Genomic DNA, 20,401 nt, shown 5'->3' on the forward strand with positions numbered 1-20,401 from the left:
ATAAAAAATTAAAAAAAAATGAAAAGTTGAGTCTAAAAATGTCCCAGATTACCACTAATTCATTCATAACTTCAGCATTTTGAGGATGGGCCTCCAGGCATTTCCAGCGTTGAGACCCACACATGTGGAACAAACAGAGTAAACACTTAAACCGAGGTATCCAGGAGGTTCCCTTGAGCAGATCCCTGAACCGATGCAAACAGAACCACAGTAAAAATGTAGCGTGCAGGTTCCCAAACAAACCACCCTACTCTTGGTGACTATGTATTGAGATCCTGTCCATGCACATCATAAGCAAGATGAGAAGTTGTCTATCCACTGGAGTCCAACCTGAACCTAGAAAAAGTTCAAATATGTGCATTATATATTTTGTATGTATTTTTCTTTTTTTTAATTCATGTTATTTACAGAATTGATATTACGGCCTGATTTTTGCTCTTATAGTAAGAGCAGTCTGATTTAATATAATGAAATTTCTGTCAAATTTAACTTTATTATTTTTGAACTGTTGTTTTTCACAGAAGACAGGCCCTCAGGCCTCTTGTCTAATCTTCTCCAACAGAGAAGCACATCTGAATGGATTCGTAAACTAAAGAGTAAACCCATTCTTGGGAATAAAAATGGCACACACTGACTGGCTGGACCTTCTTCTTGTTACTACCATCAGGGTAACCTCTCTGTGAGAGGTACGTAACACCCTCAAATTGATTTGAGCCAACAGTGAAAAGCAGGGCTTTTTGCTTCAAATGCTATTCCAGCAAAGGTTACAGAAACAGACACACACACAGAAACACATAACATGGCGGTGTATATTTCTTTCAGACAGTTCTTCTGAGGACTGAGGTTTTTCTTCGCTGTTTAGCCAAAGCCTTGTCCATTCAAATCTGCCCAGACAGCATTTTTTAGGTCTCTGCTGAGGTGACCTTTCAGAGTGGCATTTGGAAATTAATTCCCCTTGAGCAACACCAGCCACCGAACGCAGCACATCCAAACATAGTCCACCCTTCACTTCTTTATAAGCATTACTCTGGTTTCTGATTCTTCATTCAGAAATCTTTGTTAAGGAAGGTGGATCTGAATAAAGCCATCAGACATCGGAGAGGTACCAGGTCTAATGAGAAGACGGCATTTGAATTTTCACATCTCATGAGACAAATAAATGAAGCAGGGGGAATAAAGCTAATTGCATTACTAAACTGGCCTTTACTCTTTTTAAGTTCTATGGTACCTTAAAAGGTGAATTATAATTTACTCAGTAAGTGGAAATATGATAAATATTATCTGATAATAATGTAGAGCCTTGCATTTTTTTTCTTGCTGAAATCAGAAACTTCCAGTTATTATTATTATTTTAAGTGATATACCAGCACAACATGGTGAATAATGGAGGTGAAAGGATGTTTTACAAATAACATTCTGAAAAGTGTGGAGTGCATTTGTTTTATGCCCTCCTCTGTCATTAGATCGTAGAGCCGCCTAGCTGCAAGCCTTTAGAACACGTGTCAAACTCAAGGCCAGTGGGTCGAATCCAGCCCTCAAGGCAATTTATCCGGCCCTCAAGCTCCATAATAGGCATATCATGTCATAAAGTAGAGGCATATATCCTTTTAAATTGTATGAAAAGATCTCTGCTTTTTTGTTTGTAAAATGGGTCAGGACCAGTCAGATTGGGCGAACAGCAACTGTGAACAGAGGTTTTCAAGCCTTACCACAGATTCTTTCTTGGATTTAGGTTTGGACTTTGACTGGGTGATTCTAACTCATGAATGTACTGATCTACACCCTCCCATCGTAGGTCTGGCTGTAGGTTGAAGGTCGCTGTCCTACTGGAAGTCTGACCCAGTTTCAATGCTTTTGAAGCCACTAAGGCTTTTTTCCAGGAGTATCCTTTTATTTCACAATCCAACATTGTGTTTGTCTATTTCCTACAATCCTGAGGAACTGCATTAAAGGTTGTAAGGTGACAAACCTGGAAAATGTTTCAGACCATGGGAATACTTTGAGGGACTGTTCATGTAGTCAAACTGATCTGAGCAATAAATCGTCATCCAAAGCTTTAGACTTGTTTCAGACCTTTCCTAATAATAATCCCTTTTAGATTACACCTCTACAGTCCAAAACAGCCAGAAAAACTTTGTTTCTTTCTGAATTTACCCTTGAGACATCACCCACCCATCCATGTTTAGTTAGATCTAATTTCATTTCTTAATAAATGGAGCAGCCTGTTCCCAGACTACAGCAGCAGCACAATTAATACCCAGAAAATTAATATTAATCACATCTGTTTCTGTCCAAAAACACCATATGCAACAAGAATTTCCTAAAATGGTTGGTCACACCAATACAATAACCGGCTGCTGAGGGTTTCAGTCGATCCCAAGGGGAAAAAGAAAACTTCATGACTTAGACTTGCATACTTTTATTGCACATTTGTCGTTTGACAGGAATGTAGCGGCAAACCAAAAAGGACATTGTATATGTACAGAAAGGTTGTGTCAGTCAGCTTCACATGATGTTTGGCTCTTGTCAGAACTCTGATTTATTCCCAGAATTTCATTGTTTGGTTTAAAAGCTCTCCTTGGTTTGGCTCTGAGGCATTGAGTCAAGTCCCTTTCTGACAGACCTCAGACATACAGATTTCCATCCCTCCCTCAATCATTGTCAACCCTTTCAGGTGAATTTGTGTGAAAGGTCTCCGTTTTCTTCTCCTGCTTTTACTTCTGTGTGAAGGGCTGTAAGGACCACATCAAACATATTTTATGACCCATTATTTAATGTTATATGTAGAAACTTTTATTGAGCTTTTTAGAATCTTTTTACATCTGATTGTATAATTGTATTGTTGCGTTGGTAATTTTTGTTTGGAGGTGTTTGCATCCTATCCAAACCCACATTTATTACTGAATTTAACTGCCTGTATACTCCAGTATGGACAGCACTTTACAAACATGTATGTATTAGTTCTGTTATACTAACCTGTGTATGTTGTCTGTAGATACACCATTTTAGGTCAATACTGATCCAAGCTTTGTTCAATTCTGAGAAGATATAATACGTTATGTTCTATCTAACTAAGCCAGGCTTCTACGGCTTTAAAAGAGTAAAACCTTTGCAGCTCAGAGCCACCCTATTTGAAGCATACAGGTACAGTTGTACAGATTTTATGTAAATACCTCATAATTGCTGCAATTATGAATGTACTTAATATCAGGTTACACTATGCAGACGCTCCCACTGCCCCGATGAAGATGAAAAGTTGCTGACATGGCAGCGGAGTTCAACTTATTTTCTGATTAAAACACTTATCTCTCGGTTTGGGGGCACTCATACATGTATTTTCTTATGAATAAAGCATTGAACCATTCAGCCCAAGCTGGTCAAGCAACAGTAAAGCATGAAAGACAAATGAGACTGCGACAGTGACTGTTTCTTTTTTTGGGGGGGGAGGGGCGGGGCTTGCACAACAGTGGCGCAGTGGGTAGCAGACCCCTTGCATCTGACGTCACGGTCACGTGATCGGGGGTGCGCGCCTCCATCTTGGTGGGCAGGCTAGCCTGACAGCCCGTCTACTACATGACAAAACGGGTGATTTAGATCGTACTTTTAGTTAGTTTATTTTTGGAATCTAAACAATGCCTACGACTTGTTGTGCTCCCGGTTGCACAGAGAGGCATTCCAAATCGTTGGATGTACGTTTCTGTCGTTTACTGAAGGAGGAAGGACGAAGAAAGAATTGGATATTTTCAATGAAAAGAGCGCAGGCAGACCCTCCCAATGGACTGGGGGAGCCATCATACTACGAGAGAATTTGCAGTCTACACTTCATCTCCGGTAAATTACAACTTAATTCTGCTCTAGTCATTGTTCTACTTAAATAGCGGCGGAGGGGAGGTAGCTATCGCTACACAGGCCGGAGAAGCGGCCCGTGTAGCGATAGCTACCTTCCCTCCGCCGCTCTCTGAAGCAGCAACAGCGGCTTCTCCGGCCCGTGTAGCTGTTGCTGCTTCAGACAGCGGCGGCTCTCCGGCCCGTGTAGCGATCGCTACACGGGCCGGAGAGCCGCCCGTGTAGCTTCAGACAGCCGCCGCGACGGCGGCTGTCTGAAGCTACGACGGCCGCGACGGCCGCGACGGCCGCCGGCTCTCCGGCGGCGGAGACAGCGGCGGCGGAGGCAGCAGCCGCGGCGGCGGAGGCGGCTCTCCGGCCCGTGTAGCGATCGTTACACTGGCCGGAGAGCCGCCGCTGTCTGGAGCAGCACCCGCTTCCTGCTGCTCCAGACAGCGGCGGCTCTCCGGCCAGTGTAACGATCGCCATCTCCCCTCCGCCCGTTCATGGGCGCTAGTACTTCTGTGTTTACGCTGCAATGTCGCCGACACCCCCACCCATTTTAACAAGACAAAAACACCTAAATAATCCGTAGTGAGTGATGTTTTTTTAACCTACCGGGCGGGTCTTCCTCTCTGCTTTGTGCTGTTGCACAAACATGTCTGAACATCCATCCATCCATTTTCTACTGCGGTCAAGTGAGCCCTCACTTGATTTTGTTGGTCTCGCAAACACTAAGGATTACGGCAGAGGCGGCTGAGACTACTTTTCAAAATAAAAGCAGTATGTTCGCGGTTTATCGACCACGTGTTTCCACACATGTTTAAATATATTAAAAATGTTTCCATGCTTAATGCAATACTTTATGTGACACTCTTTAGCCTAAAAAACTCTCAAAACACTGTTTTCTTTCACAGCTGACTACTTTTACTTACAGATGACAGATGATGTTCTTCAGAACTTATTCATCAAACTGCATCTACATCATTTGTGTTTTAAAAATAAAGGCATTTAAAAATCTCTAGATTGACTACATTTTTGCTGTTTTATACTACCATGCTGAACACCTCAGCATGGTAGCAGAAAACCTCCAGATGTGGCTCAATAAGTTTCAGACAATTCTGATGTGGCATTTCAAAATAAGAGCAATTTGAAATTGCTATATATTAACTAATTATTAACAAAGTTGCTGCCACTGCAGCAACTAAACCGTAGATAATCAGTGGATGCAACCACTTCAGCATGACAGTAGAACACCTCCAGATGTGGCTCAATAAGTTTCAGACATTTCTGATGTGGAATTACAAAATAAGAGCTAATTGAAATTGCTATATATTAACTAATTATTAACAAAGTTGCTGCCACTGCAGCAACTAAACCGTAGATAATCAGTGGATGCAACCACTTCAGCATGATAGTAGAAAACCTCCAGATGTGGCTCAATAAGTTTCAGACAATTCTGATGTGGAATTTCAAAATAAGAGCCATTTGAACTTGCTATATATTAACTAATTTAGACCAAAGTTGCTGTAGCTGTAGCAACTAAACCGTAGATAATCAGTGGATGCAACCACTTCAGCATGGTAGGAGAACACCTCCAGATGTGGCTCAATAAGTTTTAGACAATTCTGATGTGGCATTTCAAAATAAGAGCCATTTGAAATTGCTATATATTAACTAATTATTAACAAAGTTGCTGTAGCTCTAGCAACTAAACCGTAGATAATCAGTGGATGCAACCACTTCAACATGATAGTAGAACACCTCCAGATGTGGCTCAACAAGTTTCAGACAATTCTGATGTGGCATTTCAAAATAAGAGCCATTTGAAATAGCTATATATTAACAAATTATTAACAAAGTTGCTGCCAATGCAGCAACTAAACCGTAGATAATCAGTGGATGCAACCACTTCAGCATGACAGTAGAACACCTCCAGATGTGGCTCAATAAGTTTCAGACAATTCTGATGTGGTATTTCAAAATAAGAGCCATTTGAAATTGCTATATATTAACAAATTATTAACAAAGTTGCTGCCAATGCAGCAACTAAACCGTAGATAATCAGTGGATGCAACCACTTCAGCATGGTAGGAGAACACCTCCAGATGTGGCTCAATAAGTTTTAGACAATTCTGATGTGGCATTTCAAAATAAGAGCCATTTGAAATTGCTATATATTAACTAATTATGAACAAAGTTGCTGTAGCTCTAGCAACTAAACCGTAGATAATCAGTGGATGCAACCACTTCAACATGATAGTAGAACACCTCCAGATGTGGCTCAACAAGTTTCAGACAATTCTGATGTGGCATTTCAAAATAAGAGCCATTTGAAATTGCTATATATTAACTAATTTAGACCAAAGTTGCTGTAGCTGTAGCAACTAAGCCGTAGATAATCAGTGGATGCAACCACTTCAGCAGGTAGGAGAACACCTCCAGATGTGGCTCAATAAGTTTCAGTCAATTCTGATGTGGAATTTAAAAATAAGAGCCATTAGAAATCTCTACATATTAAGTAATTTTCACCTAAGTTGCTGTCACTCTAGCAACTAAATAGTAGATAATCAATTGATGCTGCCACTTTAACAGGACAGTAAAACACCTCCAGATGTGGCTCAACAAAGCTCATTAAGATTTGATGTGGAATTTCAAAATAAAAGACTGTTAAAACCTTAAGTGCATTGGCCATACACTATATTGCCAAAAATATTTGCTCACCCGTCCAGATTATTGGAATCAGGTGTTCCAATCACTTCCATAGCCACAGTTATGTAAAATCAAGCATCTATGCACATAGACTGTTTTCACAATCATTTGTGAAAGACTGCGTTGCTCTCAGAAGCTCAGTGAATTCCAGCGTGGAACTGTGATAGGATGCCACCTGGGCAACAAATCCAGTCATGAAATGTCCTCACTCCTAAATATTCTTCAGTCAACTGCATCACAACAAAATGAAAGCGTTTGGCAATGACAGCAACTCCGCTACGAAGTGTTAGGCCACGTAAACTTTCAGAGCGGGGTCAGTGGATCCATCCATCTATCCATCTTCTGTCATGGTTGGCCCTATTGGGGCCAACCATGACAGAAGGAACAATCTGCAATCTACTGTAACAATCTGTAGTATACAAACGTTTACTGTTATTTTTCCTTATGAATATAAAATATTTAGTTTTTTCGGGTAAGTTATCTTTTGTAGCAACCACTATTGTCGTGATTAGTCTTGATGAACCTAGACAGAGCACACACACACTCAGAGCTTATTTCTGAGAGTTTATTGAAAGAAAGATGAGTAGCGAATGAGCAAACCAGAGAGGCTGTACTGGACTGGAACTGGAGTGTAGATGGGAGCAGGAGCTGGAGGACCAGAGAGAGTTCTTGAGATGTAGGGCTGCTGGAGCACAGGGGTAGCAGACAGTCCAGCAACAGAGCAGAGAGCAAACCTGGGGCACAGGGGTAGCAGGCAGTCCAGTTAGCAGAGGCCTTACATATAGCAGAGAGGTAGCCTTAAATCCAGCAGCTAGCAGAGACTTCACTTGAGACACAGAAGTGGCAGGAACTCCAGCAACTAAACAGGGAGCAAAGTAGGCTGACAGACGTGGAATGAGTGGAGAATGATGACGAACCGGCGGGGAAGAGAAGACTGAGGGAAGCTTATGTGGGGAGGCTGGCAGGTGGAGTGAGTTCTGACTAATTAATGTCTAACAGGTGACTGTTTGCTGAGGGAGTGGAAGGTGAGCTGAGTGAGAGGAAGAGGAACTGGAAAATAACAGGGAACAAAGCCAGACCCAAACTAAACCATGACAACTATTAATTTTGTTATTAAGAGTAACTGTATTGCACTACCCCTCCCCTGGACTGCCACCTTATCACGGTGGAGGGGTTTGAGTGTCCCAATGATCCTAGGAGCTATGCTGTCAGGGGCTTAATGACCCTAGTAGGCTCACCCAAGGCAGACGGGTCCTAGATGAGGGACCAGACAAAGAGCAGCCCAAAGACCCCTTATGATGAATGAAACTAATGAACGCAATGTTCCCTCGCCCAGTCGCAGGTCACCGGGGCCCCACTCTGTGGGCCTATCTGGTGTACACCGGTGATGAGGAAAGCTGTCAAGCTGTCTGGCTTTCTGGCCTGTGGGACTCTGGAAGCAGCTGATAGGTACCAGCAGTCCAAGCAGCAGGCGCCAGGCTGGTTGCTGAGGCAAAAGCTCTGTACCAAAACTGTGTATAGAGGGGGTGATGTGCTGCTGACCTACCCAGGCCAAATCTCAATGATAGCTTTTATGTTAAAATTTTCTCTGAAAACGTACACAAAAGTAGCAACCTCGACAACAACTTGGTTCAGAGTGACTAAATGATGACAGCAACTTTGGTCAAAATCACTTTATATATAGAGATTTAGAATGGCTCTTATTTTGTAATTCCACATCAGAATTGTCTGAAACTTGTTGAGTCACATCTGGGGGTGTTCTACTATCATGTTGAAGTGGTTGCATCCACTGATTATCTACGGTTTAGTTGCTGCAGTGGCAGCAACTTTGTTAATAATTAGTTAATATATAGCAAGTTCAAATGTTTCTTATTTTGAAATGCCACATCAGAATTGTCTGAAACTTGTTGAGCCACATCTGGGGGTGTTCTACTATCATGCTGAAGTGGTTGCATCCACTGATTATCTACGGTTTAGTTGCTGCAGTGGCAGCAACTTTGTTAATAATTAGTTAATATATAGCAAGTTCAAATGTTTCTTATTTTGAAATGCCACATCAGAATTGTCTGAAACTTATTGAGCCACATCTGGAGGTGTTCTACTATCATGCTGAAGTGGTTGCATCCACTGATTATCTACGGTTTAGTTGCTGCAGTGGCAGCAACTTTGTTAATAATTAGTTAATATATAGCAAGTTCAAATGTTTCTTATTTTGAAATGCCACATCAGAATTGTCTGAAACTTGTTGAGCCACATCTGGGGGTGTTCTACTGTCATGTTGAAGTGGTTGCATCCACTGATTATCTACGGTTTAGTTGCTAGAGCTACAGCAACTTTGTTAATAATTAGTTAATATATAGCAATTTCAAATGGCTCTTATTTTGTAATTCCACATCAGAATTGTCTGAAACTTATTGAGCCACATCTGGGGGTGTTCTACTATCATGCTGAAGTGGTTGCATCCACTGATTATCTACGGTTTAGTTGCTGCAGTGGCAGCAACTTTGTTAATAATTAGTTAATATATAGCAAGTTCAAATGTCTCTTATTTTGAAATGCCACATCAGAATTGTCTGAAACTTGTTGAGCCACATCTGGGGGTGTTCTACTATCATGTTGAAGTGGTTGCATCCACTGATTATCTACGGTTTAGTTGCTGCAGTGGCAGCAACTTTGTTAATAATTAGTTAATATATAGCAAGTTCAAATGCTTCTTATTTTGAAATGCCACATCAGAATTGTCTGAAACTTATTGAGCCACATCTGGGGGTGTTCTACTATCATGCTGAAGTGGTTGCATCCACTGATTATCTACGGTTTAGTTGCTGCAGTGGCAGCAACTTTGTTAATAATTAGTTAATATATAGCAAGTTCAAATGTTTCTTATTTTGAAATGCCACATCAGAATTGTCTGAAACTTATTGAGCCACATCTGGAGGTGTTCTACTATCATGCTGAAGTGGTTGCATCCACTGATTATCTACGGTTTAGTTGCTAGAGCTACAGCAACTTTGTTAATAATTAGTTAATATATAGCAATTTCAAATGGCTCTTATTTTGTAATTCCACATCAGAATTGTCTGAAACTTGTTGAGCCACATCTGGGGGTGTTCTACTATCATGTTGAAGTGGTTGCATCCACTGATTATCTACGGTTTAGTTGCTAGAGCTACAGCAACTTTGTTAATAATTAGTTAATATATAGCAATTTCAAATGGCTCTTATTTTGTAATTCCACATCAGAATTGTCTGAAACTTGTTGAGCCACATCTGGGGGTGTTCTACTATCATGCTGAAGTGGTTGCATCCACTGATTATCTACGGTTTAGTTGCTAGAGCTACAGCAACTTTGTTAATAATTAGTTAATATATAGCAATTTCAAATGGCTCTTATTTTGTAATTCCACATCAGAATTGTCTGAAACTTGTTGAGCCACATCTGGGGGTGTTCTACTATCATGTTGAAGTGGTTGCATCCACTGATTATCTACGGTTTAGTTGCTAGAGCTACAGCAACTTTGGTCTAAATTAGTTAATATATAGCAATTTCAAATGGCTCTTATTTTAAAATGCCACATCAGAATTGTCTGAAACTTATTGAGCCACATCTGGGGGTGTTCTACTATCATGTTGAAGTGGTTGCATCCACTGATTATCTACGGTTTAGTTGCTAGAGCTACAGCAACTTTGGTCTAAATTAGTTAATATATAGCAATTTCAAATGGCTCTTATTTTAAAATGCCACATCAGAATTGTCTGAAACTTATTGAGCCACATCTGGGGGTGTTCTACTATCATGCTGAAGTGGTTGCATCCACTGATTATCTACGGTTTAGTTGCTGCAGTGGCAGCAACTTTGTTAATAATTAGTTAATATATGGCAAGTTCAAATGTCTCTTATTTTGAAATGCCACATCAGAATTGTCTGAAACTTGTTGAGCCACATCTGGGGGTGTTCTACTATCATGTTGAAGTGGTTGCATCCACTGATTATCTACGGTTTAGTTGCTGCAGTGGCAGCAACTTTGGTAATAATGTGTTAATATATAGCAAGTTCAAATGGCTCTTATTTTGTAATTCCACATCAGAATTGTCTGAAACTTATTGAGCCACATCTGGGGGTGTTCTACTATCATGCTGAAGTGGTTGCATCGACTGATTATCTACGGTTTAGTTGCTGCAGTAGCAGCAACTTTGTTAACAATGAGTTAATATATAGCAGTTTCAAATGGCTATTATTTTGAAATGCCACATCAGAATTGTCTGAAACTTGTTGAGCCAAATCTGGGGGTGTTCTACTGTCATGCTGAAGTGGAATCATCAATTGATTATCTAGTATTTAGTTGCTAGAGCGACAGAAACTTATTTAATAATTACTTAATATATACTGATTTCAAGTGGCTCTTATTTTTCAATTCTACATCACATTTGGATGTAAGTTGTTGAGTAACATAAGGAGGTTTAATATTGTCAAAACTGGTTAACTTGAGTCAATGTAAGGGTTTTTAAATGTTTTTATTTTTAAATCACAAATCATGTAGATGGACTTCTGGAGATCATCATCTGTCATCTGTAAGTGAAGGTAGTCACCTGGAAAAAATAAGTTCTTTGAGGCTCAAGAGTGTGACCAAAGTATATATTTCCATTTTCACCAACAGGCCAGAATAATGGAAAAAAATGACACATGAAGCATGAATATAAATATATCATAAATGATGTAAATATGTGTGAAAAGACGTAGTCGATAAACCGCGAACATGCTGCTTTTATTTTGAAAAATAGTCCCAGCCGTCTGTGCCGTAATCCTTAGTGTTTGCGAGACCAACAAAATCAAGTGAGGGCTCACTTGACCGCAGTCATTTTCTGACCGCTTAATCCCTCATGGCGTCGCGGGCGTTGCTGGAGCCTTTTTCCTGATATAAAATAATTGCAGCCGTCCAGTGGTTTCAGGGGCTTTCGTGCTCTCTTGTCCGTACTGGCCTGCGTGTTTATAAAGCAGCTGTATGTCGCGGTAGAAACCCTTGACCAGCATTTCACAGACTCGCTCCGTCCCTTCAGGCTTTTGCTGTGTGGATCTGGCAATCTGATACCATCAACCATCAACTTACTCTTAAAACGATCTTGTGATACGTTATCTAAAGAAGAAAAATACCTGGAGAACTCGTCATTTCGTCAAATGGCGTGCCAACCAATATGGCCGCCACGCAAGGGGTTCTGGGTAACGGAGTCACGTGGTTGCAAGGGGTCTATTGCCTTGGAGCAACAAGGTTCAGGGTTCAAATCCAACTCTGGGTCTTTCTGCATCGAGTTTGCATGTTCTCCCTGTGCATGTGTGGGTTCTCTCCGGGTACTCCGGCTTCCTTCCATCATCCAAAAACATGACTGTTAGGGTAATTGGCCTCTCTAAATTCTCCTTAAGTGTGCGTGAATGGTTGTTTGTCCTATGTGTCGTCCTGCGACAGACTGGCAACCTGCCCAGGGTGTACCCCGCCTCTCGTCCAGTGGATGCTGGAAATAGGCACCATGGTCTCCATGAGGGTTTAAGCGGGTCAGAAAATGGATAGATGGATTCACAAACAAGTGTGGCAAGATTAGTAACAATGTGACTGTAGCATTGGTTTCCTGTGTGCTATCTATTGTGATTTAGAAAATGTAACTGTACATTTATATTGTCTTAAAACATAATAGAGAAACATTGCACCTTCTGGGAAGTTTACATAACTCTTGGAAATTTTAGTGAAATGTCCAGAGTTGAATTTGATATGAAAAATTACACAATCAGAACTGCAAAGCCCTCTGATATATCTTTCAATTGTAATTGCAATGCATTTTAGAGGGTCTGATTACAAGCCTGACCTGACTTGACCCCTCTTGCCCATTGGTTGTGTCTTCTAAGCTGATGTCCCACTATGGCGTGAGTGTAAACATGAGGAAATTAAACAGATTTAGTTGAACATCAAACCTTGTCATGTCCTTGCTTGCTTCTTTCTCTTCTGTTATAAACAATAGTGAGAGCCTACTGGGATCAAGCGTGTGGGATTCACAGCATTCTGCTGCGTCCAGACCTGAATTTGGGGCAAGTGGGGCCAGGCCCATCGCTGTGGAGCTCTATGTTCACAATAATGAGTGGGACAGGGTCGTTCTTAATAGAGCAATATTGTAAAAAAAATAAATAAATGAATAAACTCTTACCAAAAAAATTCTGCTATAAACACTTGTGTCTATATATCTAAGTCTGCCAGAAAACTGACAAGCTCAGTGGCTAAATCCTCTAGAGGCGCCTTGATATTGGGGCCATACCACCAACGTTTGTTTAAATAACGAACATCTGAAATGTTGCTCATGCCCATACGGCCCCAAGCTCAGATCGTCCAATATAAATACTGGAAATGCACATGTTACGTTTACGTTCTGCTGGATAGTGAGCAACCGTGTAGTGTTGGTTGTCCTTGCTGGCTCGCTGAAGGATTGATGTGAATCTTTCCTGTTCAATAAATTAACAATATGAGTGAGTCTTTATTTGTAGTTTTGTGTATAAATATGTTATTACATTTAGCTTTTATAAAATAGCATTTCTAGTGTGTTGGTTTATGCTAGTTTATCTGTTTCATTTAACATTGATCAATGTCAGGTTGTATGCATCACAGAAAAAAATTGTTGCTACTAAATAGGTGTTGGGTTTTTGTGCCCCACTTAACTCATCAAGCCAGAGACACCACTGGTCCAGACAGAGAGACGTACCCCTGCTGTGATGTCACCATATAGTTCTTTTTTGTTTCTTTTTTTAGACTTAGGATTACTTGACCACCTAGGAAAACAACGATCTATTTGTTCTACCTAGTAGTGAGTACAGACGTCTAGTATGCCAAGGTGAGTGAAGCATATTTTAGCACCAAAGTATTGTGTCATCGTTGTTTCACTAGCTGTTTTCTCCACTGTGTACTCATAGTGACGTGCGTCCCTCACGGAAGACAATTTTTGACAATTCTGCAGCAACGTTTTTTTCAGCATATCCAAAAAGATTTTTAACAAGTCGGCTTTGTGTGCTGCAGAGTTCAATGTGTAGGAAAGGGAGTGTTATGGATGAGGTGTTACTGACCTGTCCCGTCTTCCTTTGTCATTGAAAAAAAGCCAGACATGCAGTATTCTAAAGTGTTACAAGGGACAGCAAACTGTAGGAATAATACATATTTAATCTAAAAAGTTTGTACTAATGTACTTTAGCCAGTGATATATGATAATGATCTTTCATTGGAGCCCAACCCTGGCACAAAGTGTTTAACTAGCCCGAGTTATGAAATTGCCGCACTGCAGATATAACATAACTCTAAAAGCCTCACTTCTGTAAAACTATGCAAACAGTTTATGTATTTCCTTTTTCAGAGCTTGTTCTCTTCAGCCACAACAGACTGGGATTTAAGTGACATCCACACAGCTCCCTGTGGCGCAACAAAGGTTTCAGAAAACAGCTAAAGGGGGGGGGAAAAAAAACAACATTCAGACATGCAACTGATTGTGTTCGCCTTTTAAAGGTTTTACAAAGAGATAAGAGTTAAATGGTCGTCTTTACATAAAGTACAAAATTACAAAGTCTGAATCATTAGGAAAATTGGACCTGTCAGTACAACTTGAATGTCGAAGGTCATGATTTTACCAGCAGTTCTGGTCTAGTTCTAGCAGTTCTCTTCTTTGTGAGAATATGTTTTATTCCTTTGTATGTAACGCAGAAAGAACATCTGTGATGGGCGGTTGAATTTATGCAGCAAACAGACGTGTCAGTGGTAGAGGAGGAAGTTCTTGATGCTGTGAGGAAGGATGAGGCTGGAGGCTCTGTGAAGACGAGGTCTCCCAAGACTACGGCGAATGCAGAAACGACAAAGCTGAGACAGAGAGCAGGGACCTAAAACACAGAGAGAGGGAACGACATTCAGCTTAAAGCCGAGGGACACAATAATGGCGAGTGGATCGTGCCACAAACCTTTTCTCTGCAGAGCAAATCGAAGCGCACTGTCTGGTGCCGACAGATCAAGAGGAGTCTCTCCCTCTGAATTCCTGCAGGCTCTTTCTGCCCCGAAGTCCAGCAGAAGTTCAACAATGTTTGCTTCTCCAGCACGAACCGCAGCGTGCAAAGGACTGTCCTGCCCACATCCGGAGCCAACATCTGCACCTGTACGTAACACATACAAAGAAAATGAAATATCAGAAAGAAGTGGGGTAACAAATCATTTAGAAGAACAGGCAAAACCACCCGAGGTTTCCGTCTCACTTCCACCCTCTGGGGTGAGAAAAATGAAAGCATGAAAGTAATGCAGAAGTTTAAAAAAATCAATACTAATTAGTGCTATAAATACGACGTTTAATGTGTTCTTGTTACATCTGAGAGTTCTGCAAATTAGAGCGGCCAGAAAAGCGGTGAAACGTATGCTGCTGTGAACTGTGAAGCGCTGCTTTCTGTTACCATGGAAAAGGCAAGCGGGGGGGGCAGGGCAATTAGACGGCATAACGGCGGAAAACCACCCAGGCAGCAGTGGGGATAAAGCCGCAACTGACTCTGAAGTTTTGTTAGACGGCCACCGATAGCCGGCTACTTTAGGGATTTAATTTCAAAGTGGTTTCCTTAATTTGGCAGCAATTCATGATTGTCTTGGGAAAAAGGACAAAATTGCACTTTGCTATAACTTAAATCTAGAACTATGTTTTTTTGTGACTGCGTGTCTGTCATTTTGTCCAATCAAAGTTGTAAAACGAAAAACTAGATATGTCAATTTTAGACTAAAAAAACACAGCTGTTTTATTTTAAGGAAGAAAAAAAGGATTTCAGTGATCAAGGCAACTAAAATTATTTAAGATTTAATCATTTGTATAAAAATATGGAGAAAAGAAACAGCTGCAGCAGTTGAGAATTAATGAACAGAAGTGAATGCAATTAAGCTGCAAGCAAAAAAAAGAAAGGAAAAAAAGAGACAAATAAAATAAAACAGAAAATTGCCCCACAGATTTGGTTAGGATGAAAATTTGTGTTAAAAACGTCTGTGTTTCAATCTGATATAGCAGAGTTCGCTTCAACAGCTTTAAATGTAGATTATTTCTCGCCAACTACATCACATTTTGCTAGTGCTCACTCAAAAATGATGCTTTATCTTAAAAGTTTTGTAACAGAGGTGGCTGCTAAAGTTTTCTTAGGCTGACCATGTGTACTCTCTTTGATGTTCTTTCCATAGAAAGTACTCCTGACCCAGTGCTTCCCTGTTTTGGCTAGGTTTCTTTCCTGGGGAAAAAAAGCCATCGACACAGAAATCCCTGCCATTAACATTGTGTTCTCATGGTTTTTTTTGTGTTGCTAAGTGTTTTTTGTTTCCTGTAGTACAGAAAGCCCTCCTAATTCTGTTTCTCTTTCCTAGACAACCAGTTTACAAAGCTACCATCACAGCCTCTTTCATAAGACGTTTCAATCACATTCACACAAAAACGACACTGGAGCTCCCTCTGACCATTCCTAAATCCCAAGTGAATTTGGCGATATCCCGCATTGCTGTATGTTTTTAAAAAACAAGCAAACATGGCAGGATTAAAGGAGGTGTAATGTGGCATTGAAGCCAGCAAAGCACATTTAAATCAGCGCCAGAAGTCTTCCCAGACCTCTCTTCTCAGTGTATTGAAATCCTGATGTAGGCTTCTGATTTTAAGTTCTTTATCTCACCATCCTCCTTGGAAATGATTTCTGGGCCTTTTTTTTTTTTATCATTGCAATCATCTGGTCTTCCTAGACATGTAGAAGAGCATCTAAGATTGACAGTTTGTCCTATTATTTGCATTGAATTTGACAGTATATCAATAAATCTGAATTCGGCAAAAGATGCAGCTGCACTGGCTTGAACTGATTAGGAAACTAATCTTGTAATGGGGCGTGCAATGAAATTTCTTTGGTGCATATACATTAACCCCATATTAGGTCTGGGATTTTCTGGGTATCGTCCTAATTCCAGAAAAATGTTTTCCAGGGTCACTGGCTCCTTAGAATATGTATAGGAGATTAAACACATAGTCATAAATGGATAAAGATGGTATTGTATTTTTTTTTTTAGAAACTGTGTTTCTTTATGCATATCTTTATTAGAACCCATCTTACACTTCAATTAGCAACCGTTGGTATCAGTCTCCCTACCCATCATTATTTTGTATGCCTCTTCCTTTTTTAGGCGTTCGAAGCACTTAATAATATCTGATTTGCTTTGTTCTGATTTTATAAAATATGTTTTGCTTCACTATTCATGACCCAAAAGACAAACTAACACCAAGGAGAAGTTAAAAAAAGAAACTTCTGAGGCCTTGACTGGGAAAAGATCCGTCCTCCTCACTTGCAGCTACCTGAACGCAGCAGCAGCTCCACGCACTCCGCTGCAGGGGCCCTGCAGGCTGCGTACAGCGGGGTCCCCACACCCGGCAGCTCCGCGTCAATCTGAGCTCCGCAGGACAGCAGCAGCTCCACACACTCTCTGTGACCTGGAGAGGATGGGACACGGCTTTACAAACCTGCGCTAAAACACGTCGCACCTTTACACCTCATCGCTTTTAACACCCCACGCACCTTTTTCGGCAGCCCGGTGGAGGGGTGAGGCCAGCTGGTGGTGGGTGCTGTGGATGGAGGCACCGTGCTGCAAGAGGAGCCTGACGCACGCAACGCTTCCACTGCTGCAGGAGTTAAAGAGAGGCGTGGCGCCATCTGCTGACGCTGCGTGGGCCTTACAAGGGAAAGGAAACGATTTAACACCGTTGCAGATTTGCAGTATAATCATATTTAAATCCACCAAATGATAGAACCGACGAAAACCCTTGAAGTTTGTTGAAAATTTCAGTTTTGGGAATTATTTGGAGGAGACAAACAAGCTTTGGTTTGTATAAATGTATCTTTCTTCTGCCAAAATGCATCACAAAAATGGCAACAAACACTTCAAGTTTAAAATTTTTCATGTGCAGTTTGACCTTTGTTGTCTTAAAAGTTGTGTCTATGCGTATCTAAAGTTAATGTTTGAGGTCAACAGAGAGTGAGTGTGATTGAGAAACATGGAAAGAAATATTTACAGGGAAGATGTTTATTTGTTTAGCACTCTAGAAATAAATTCTTGGATCAGATGAAATTCAGTCACTTCAGTTACTCTCAAAATGGGCACGAAGGCCGTTAATTTGATGCACAACCTCAACCTCGTCATTTAAACTTGTACAAACATAGACCCTTTACAAATATGGCAGAAAACAGGCAGGACATTGAATTATTTGTCATGGAAGAATAGGCAGAGCTCATTTGAAATGATTGATTTCCTGTCAGGAACACAGATTTGAACCAGAGTCCACAAATCTTAGATTAGGGAAGGCTATTTCAGAGGTTAATGTTAGCCTGCTTTACTTATTGTAAAATAAAAAGATGTTCAAATGCATTATTTAAAAGCCGCAACCTATTATGACCTTCCCAGTAATGATGAGTGCGTGCAATCATGTGACCGGACCTGGAAACTTAAATCTTTCTCCAACTTTTAACAATCTGCAACCGCATCTCTGATTTGAGCATTCTCCGTTTGCACAAAACCATGATGTTCAGCTCTGCGGCAGCTCGGTTGAATAAAAATGTAAAACTTGAGCTTTCGAGCGTTCTTACATTTGCACCGTTTTCCAAGAGGAATTTGGCACAGGCGTGACGGCCCCCGAGACACGCCTCATGGAGAGGAGAGACTCTGTCCATGGTGAGAGTGTTTACATGGAAGCCCTGCAGACAAAAGATTAAATCTGTCGAGTTTCTTTGGTCTCCCAAACGGTTGAGAGGAAAAGTAAAACCGGCTCTGCTGTTTACCTGAGTGGTGAGAGCCATGACCTGAAGGAGTCTGCCCTGATAGGCCGCCTCGTGCAGAGGAGTCCTGTCTGAACAAAAGTCTGAGACGAAGCAAACAAACAGAGAATGGAAAGTCCTTAATTCTCTGGCTCTGAAAAGCGCTGAAGTCGTGAAATCACTGGAAAAACATCAGCCGTGTTTTTGCAGAGCCAGTCAGTTCATTTCAGTTCATTAAAGAAGACAAACACCTACCAGCCATCAGCGCGTTGCATGGCAGGCCTCTGTAGATGTGCAGATGGTTTTGCAAAGGTTGGGACCTCATGGAAATGGTGGCCATCATGAAAACCAAGCAACAGCAGACTCCTTCCGGACTCTCCCAGGAAACACAAACCTGAAGTCGGCCTTGCTCCCCCTCTTATCTGTGTCCTTGGTCACCTCCCCCGCTTCTCTACTCCCCAGACAACCTAGTCTCAGGATACTGGTCCAGTAAGTACATAACAATAGCAGCTGCAATGGTCCTGAGAGCACCTCTTTAGACCAAAACCCTTCAGTACATGCATATGAAGAGAGAAACGGGCGGGCCTGGTAGGGTGACAGATGAAGGTACAGCTAACAGTACACTGTGAAAGCTTTGGGAGTGGGGGGTCCAGCCTGAAATTAACTTTATTTTTCAAAAACACATCATTGCATAAAGACTTTTTTTAATTCTTGGATCCATTACAGTTGAGAGAATATTACCAGAAGGCAGGACCCGATGTAGGAAGGCTGGCAAAAATAATTACAGATTGGGTATAAAGCTCTAGTTGTAAGTTTAGGTTCACTGTCCTGCTGGAAGGTGAACCTCTGACCCAGGTTTAGGAATGTTGCAGCCTCCATCTTGCTTTAGCCATCGTTGCATCAACTCTGACCAGCTTTCTCCTGCTGAGAAAAAAAAAATCCCCTCAGCATGATGCTACCGCCACCATATTTCATTATGGGGACAGCATGTTGATGGGGATTTATCAGTTATCCTCCACACTCAGCGTTTCACGTTTTTGGTCCCCAAAAGATAGTCTGGTCTGATCTGATCAAAGCTCCTGCTGCTAAGTTTGACCCATCGGCCAAACTCTGGATGAGGCTGACAACACAACGGTCATCGCCCTGCAGACGCCATGTTGATCAGCCGGCTCTCTGCTGCCGCCAGAACAACCTGGAGCTTAACACATTCAGAACTATGGAGGTGATCCGCAGCTTTGAGCCTCCACCCCCACTCCGCCGCCCATTACCATACTCAACAGCTCTGCGTCTGCTGTGGAAACCGTCAGGTTTCTGGAGCTGCTGATCCAATAATCCACATCCATCACCCAGTCTGTCTTCTGATCATCCATCACTATGTGGTTTGGATCTGCCTCCAAAAAAGGACAGGCCCAGACTCCAGCAGGCAGTCAGGACAGCGGAAGAGACAATCGGTGCCGACTTGCCCTCCATTCAAGACCCGTAAATTTCAGGAACCAGATAATAAACATCACTTTAGAGCCATCTCACCCCGGTCACAAGTCAAAACTTCTCCCCTGTGGTAGACGCTACAGAGCTCTGTATGCCAGAACCAACAGACTCAGGAAGTTTCCTCCCATAGGCCATCACTCTAATGAATAGCTGACTGACAGAAAAAAACTCCTGTGGAATAACCCAGTATCTCTGCCTCTATGCACCCACCTTGTTTACTGGCTATAGTTTTCCAGTTATTCAGACACTATTCACCATTTTAGTGCTGTTCATGCTGTATACCAAACCTACCTCATGCACATAACACCGTATATAATACTCACTGCCTGCTCTCATCACACTGTGAATATGCAGGTTTGTATATGAACCTGTACATAACAATGGAAATGAGATTTACTCCTGCATCCTACTTAACACCACTGCATTATTCTCTCAATCTATCCGCTTGTTCATGTTTTCAATACTGCAACCTGTTTAATTTTTATTACTGCATTATAATTAGCAAGAGTATCGTCAGCATTGCATAGTCTGGAGTTGAATTGCCTCGTATGCGCA

General features: G+C 41.4%; 1 protein-coding gene and 1 long non-coding RNA gene across 2 annotated transcripts; one reads left to right on the forward strand and one right to left on the reverse strand.

The window, feature by feature from the left end:
* The first annotated feature begins 4,515 nt into the window (after positions 1–4,515).
* LOC118563610 lies at positions 4,516–4,849 on the forward strand. Its single transcript, XR_004931301.1, has 2 exons — positions 4,516–4,608; positions 4,743–4,849. It is a non-coding gene; the product is annotated as an uncharacterized LOC118563610 (long non-coding RNA).
* Positions 4,850–13,141: 8,292 nt separating this feature from the next.
* On the reverse strand, positions 13,142–19,485 carry asb11 (ankyrin repeat and SOCS box containing 11). The gene is made up of 7 exons (XM_012875090.3): positions 18,614–19,485; positions 18,383–18,462; positions 18,191–18,298; positions 17,126–17,279; positions 16,906–17,040; positions 14,516–14,704; positions 13,142–14,437 (listed from the first exon to the last, which is right to left on the reverse strand). The coding sequence occupies exons 1-7, from the start codon at positions 18,699–18,701 to the stop codon at positions 14,313–14,315; spliced, it is 879 nt and encodes a 292-aa protein (XP_012730544.2). The 5' UTR covers positions 18,702–19,485; the 3' UTR covers positions 13,142–14,312.
* Between the last annotated feature and the right edge of the window lie 916 nt (positions 19,486–20,401).

The sequence above is a fragment of the Fundulus heteroclitus genome, chromosome 7 (assembly GCF_011125445.2).
Source record: "Fundulus heteroclitus isolate FHET01 chromosome 7, MU-UCD_Fhet_4.1, whole genome shotgun sequence".
Classification (NCBI taxonomy): domain Eukaryota; kingdom Metazoa; phylum Chordata; class Actinopteri; order Cyprinodontiformes; family Fundulidae; genus Fundulus; species Fundulus heteroclitus.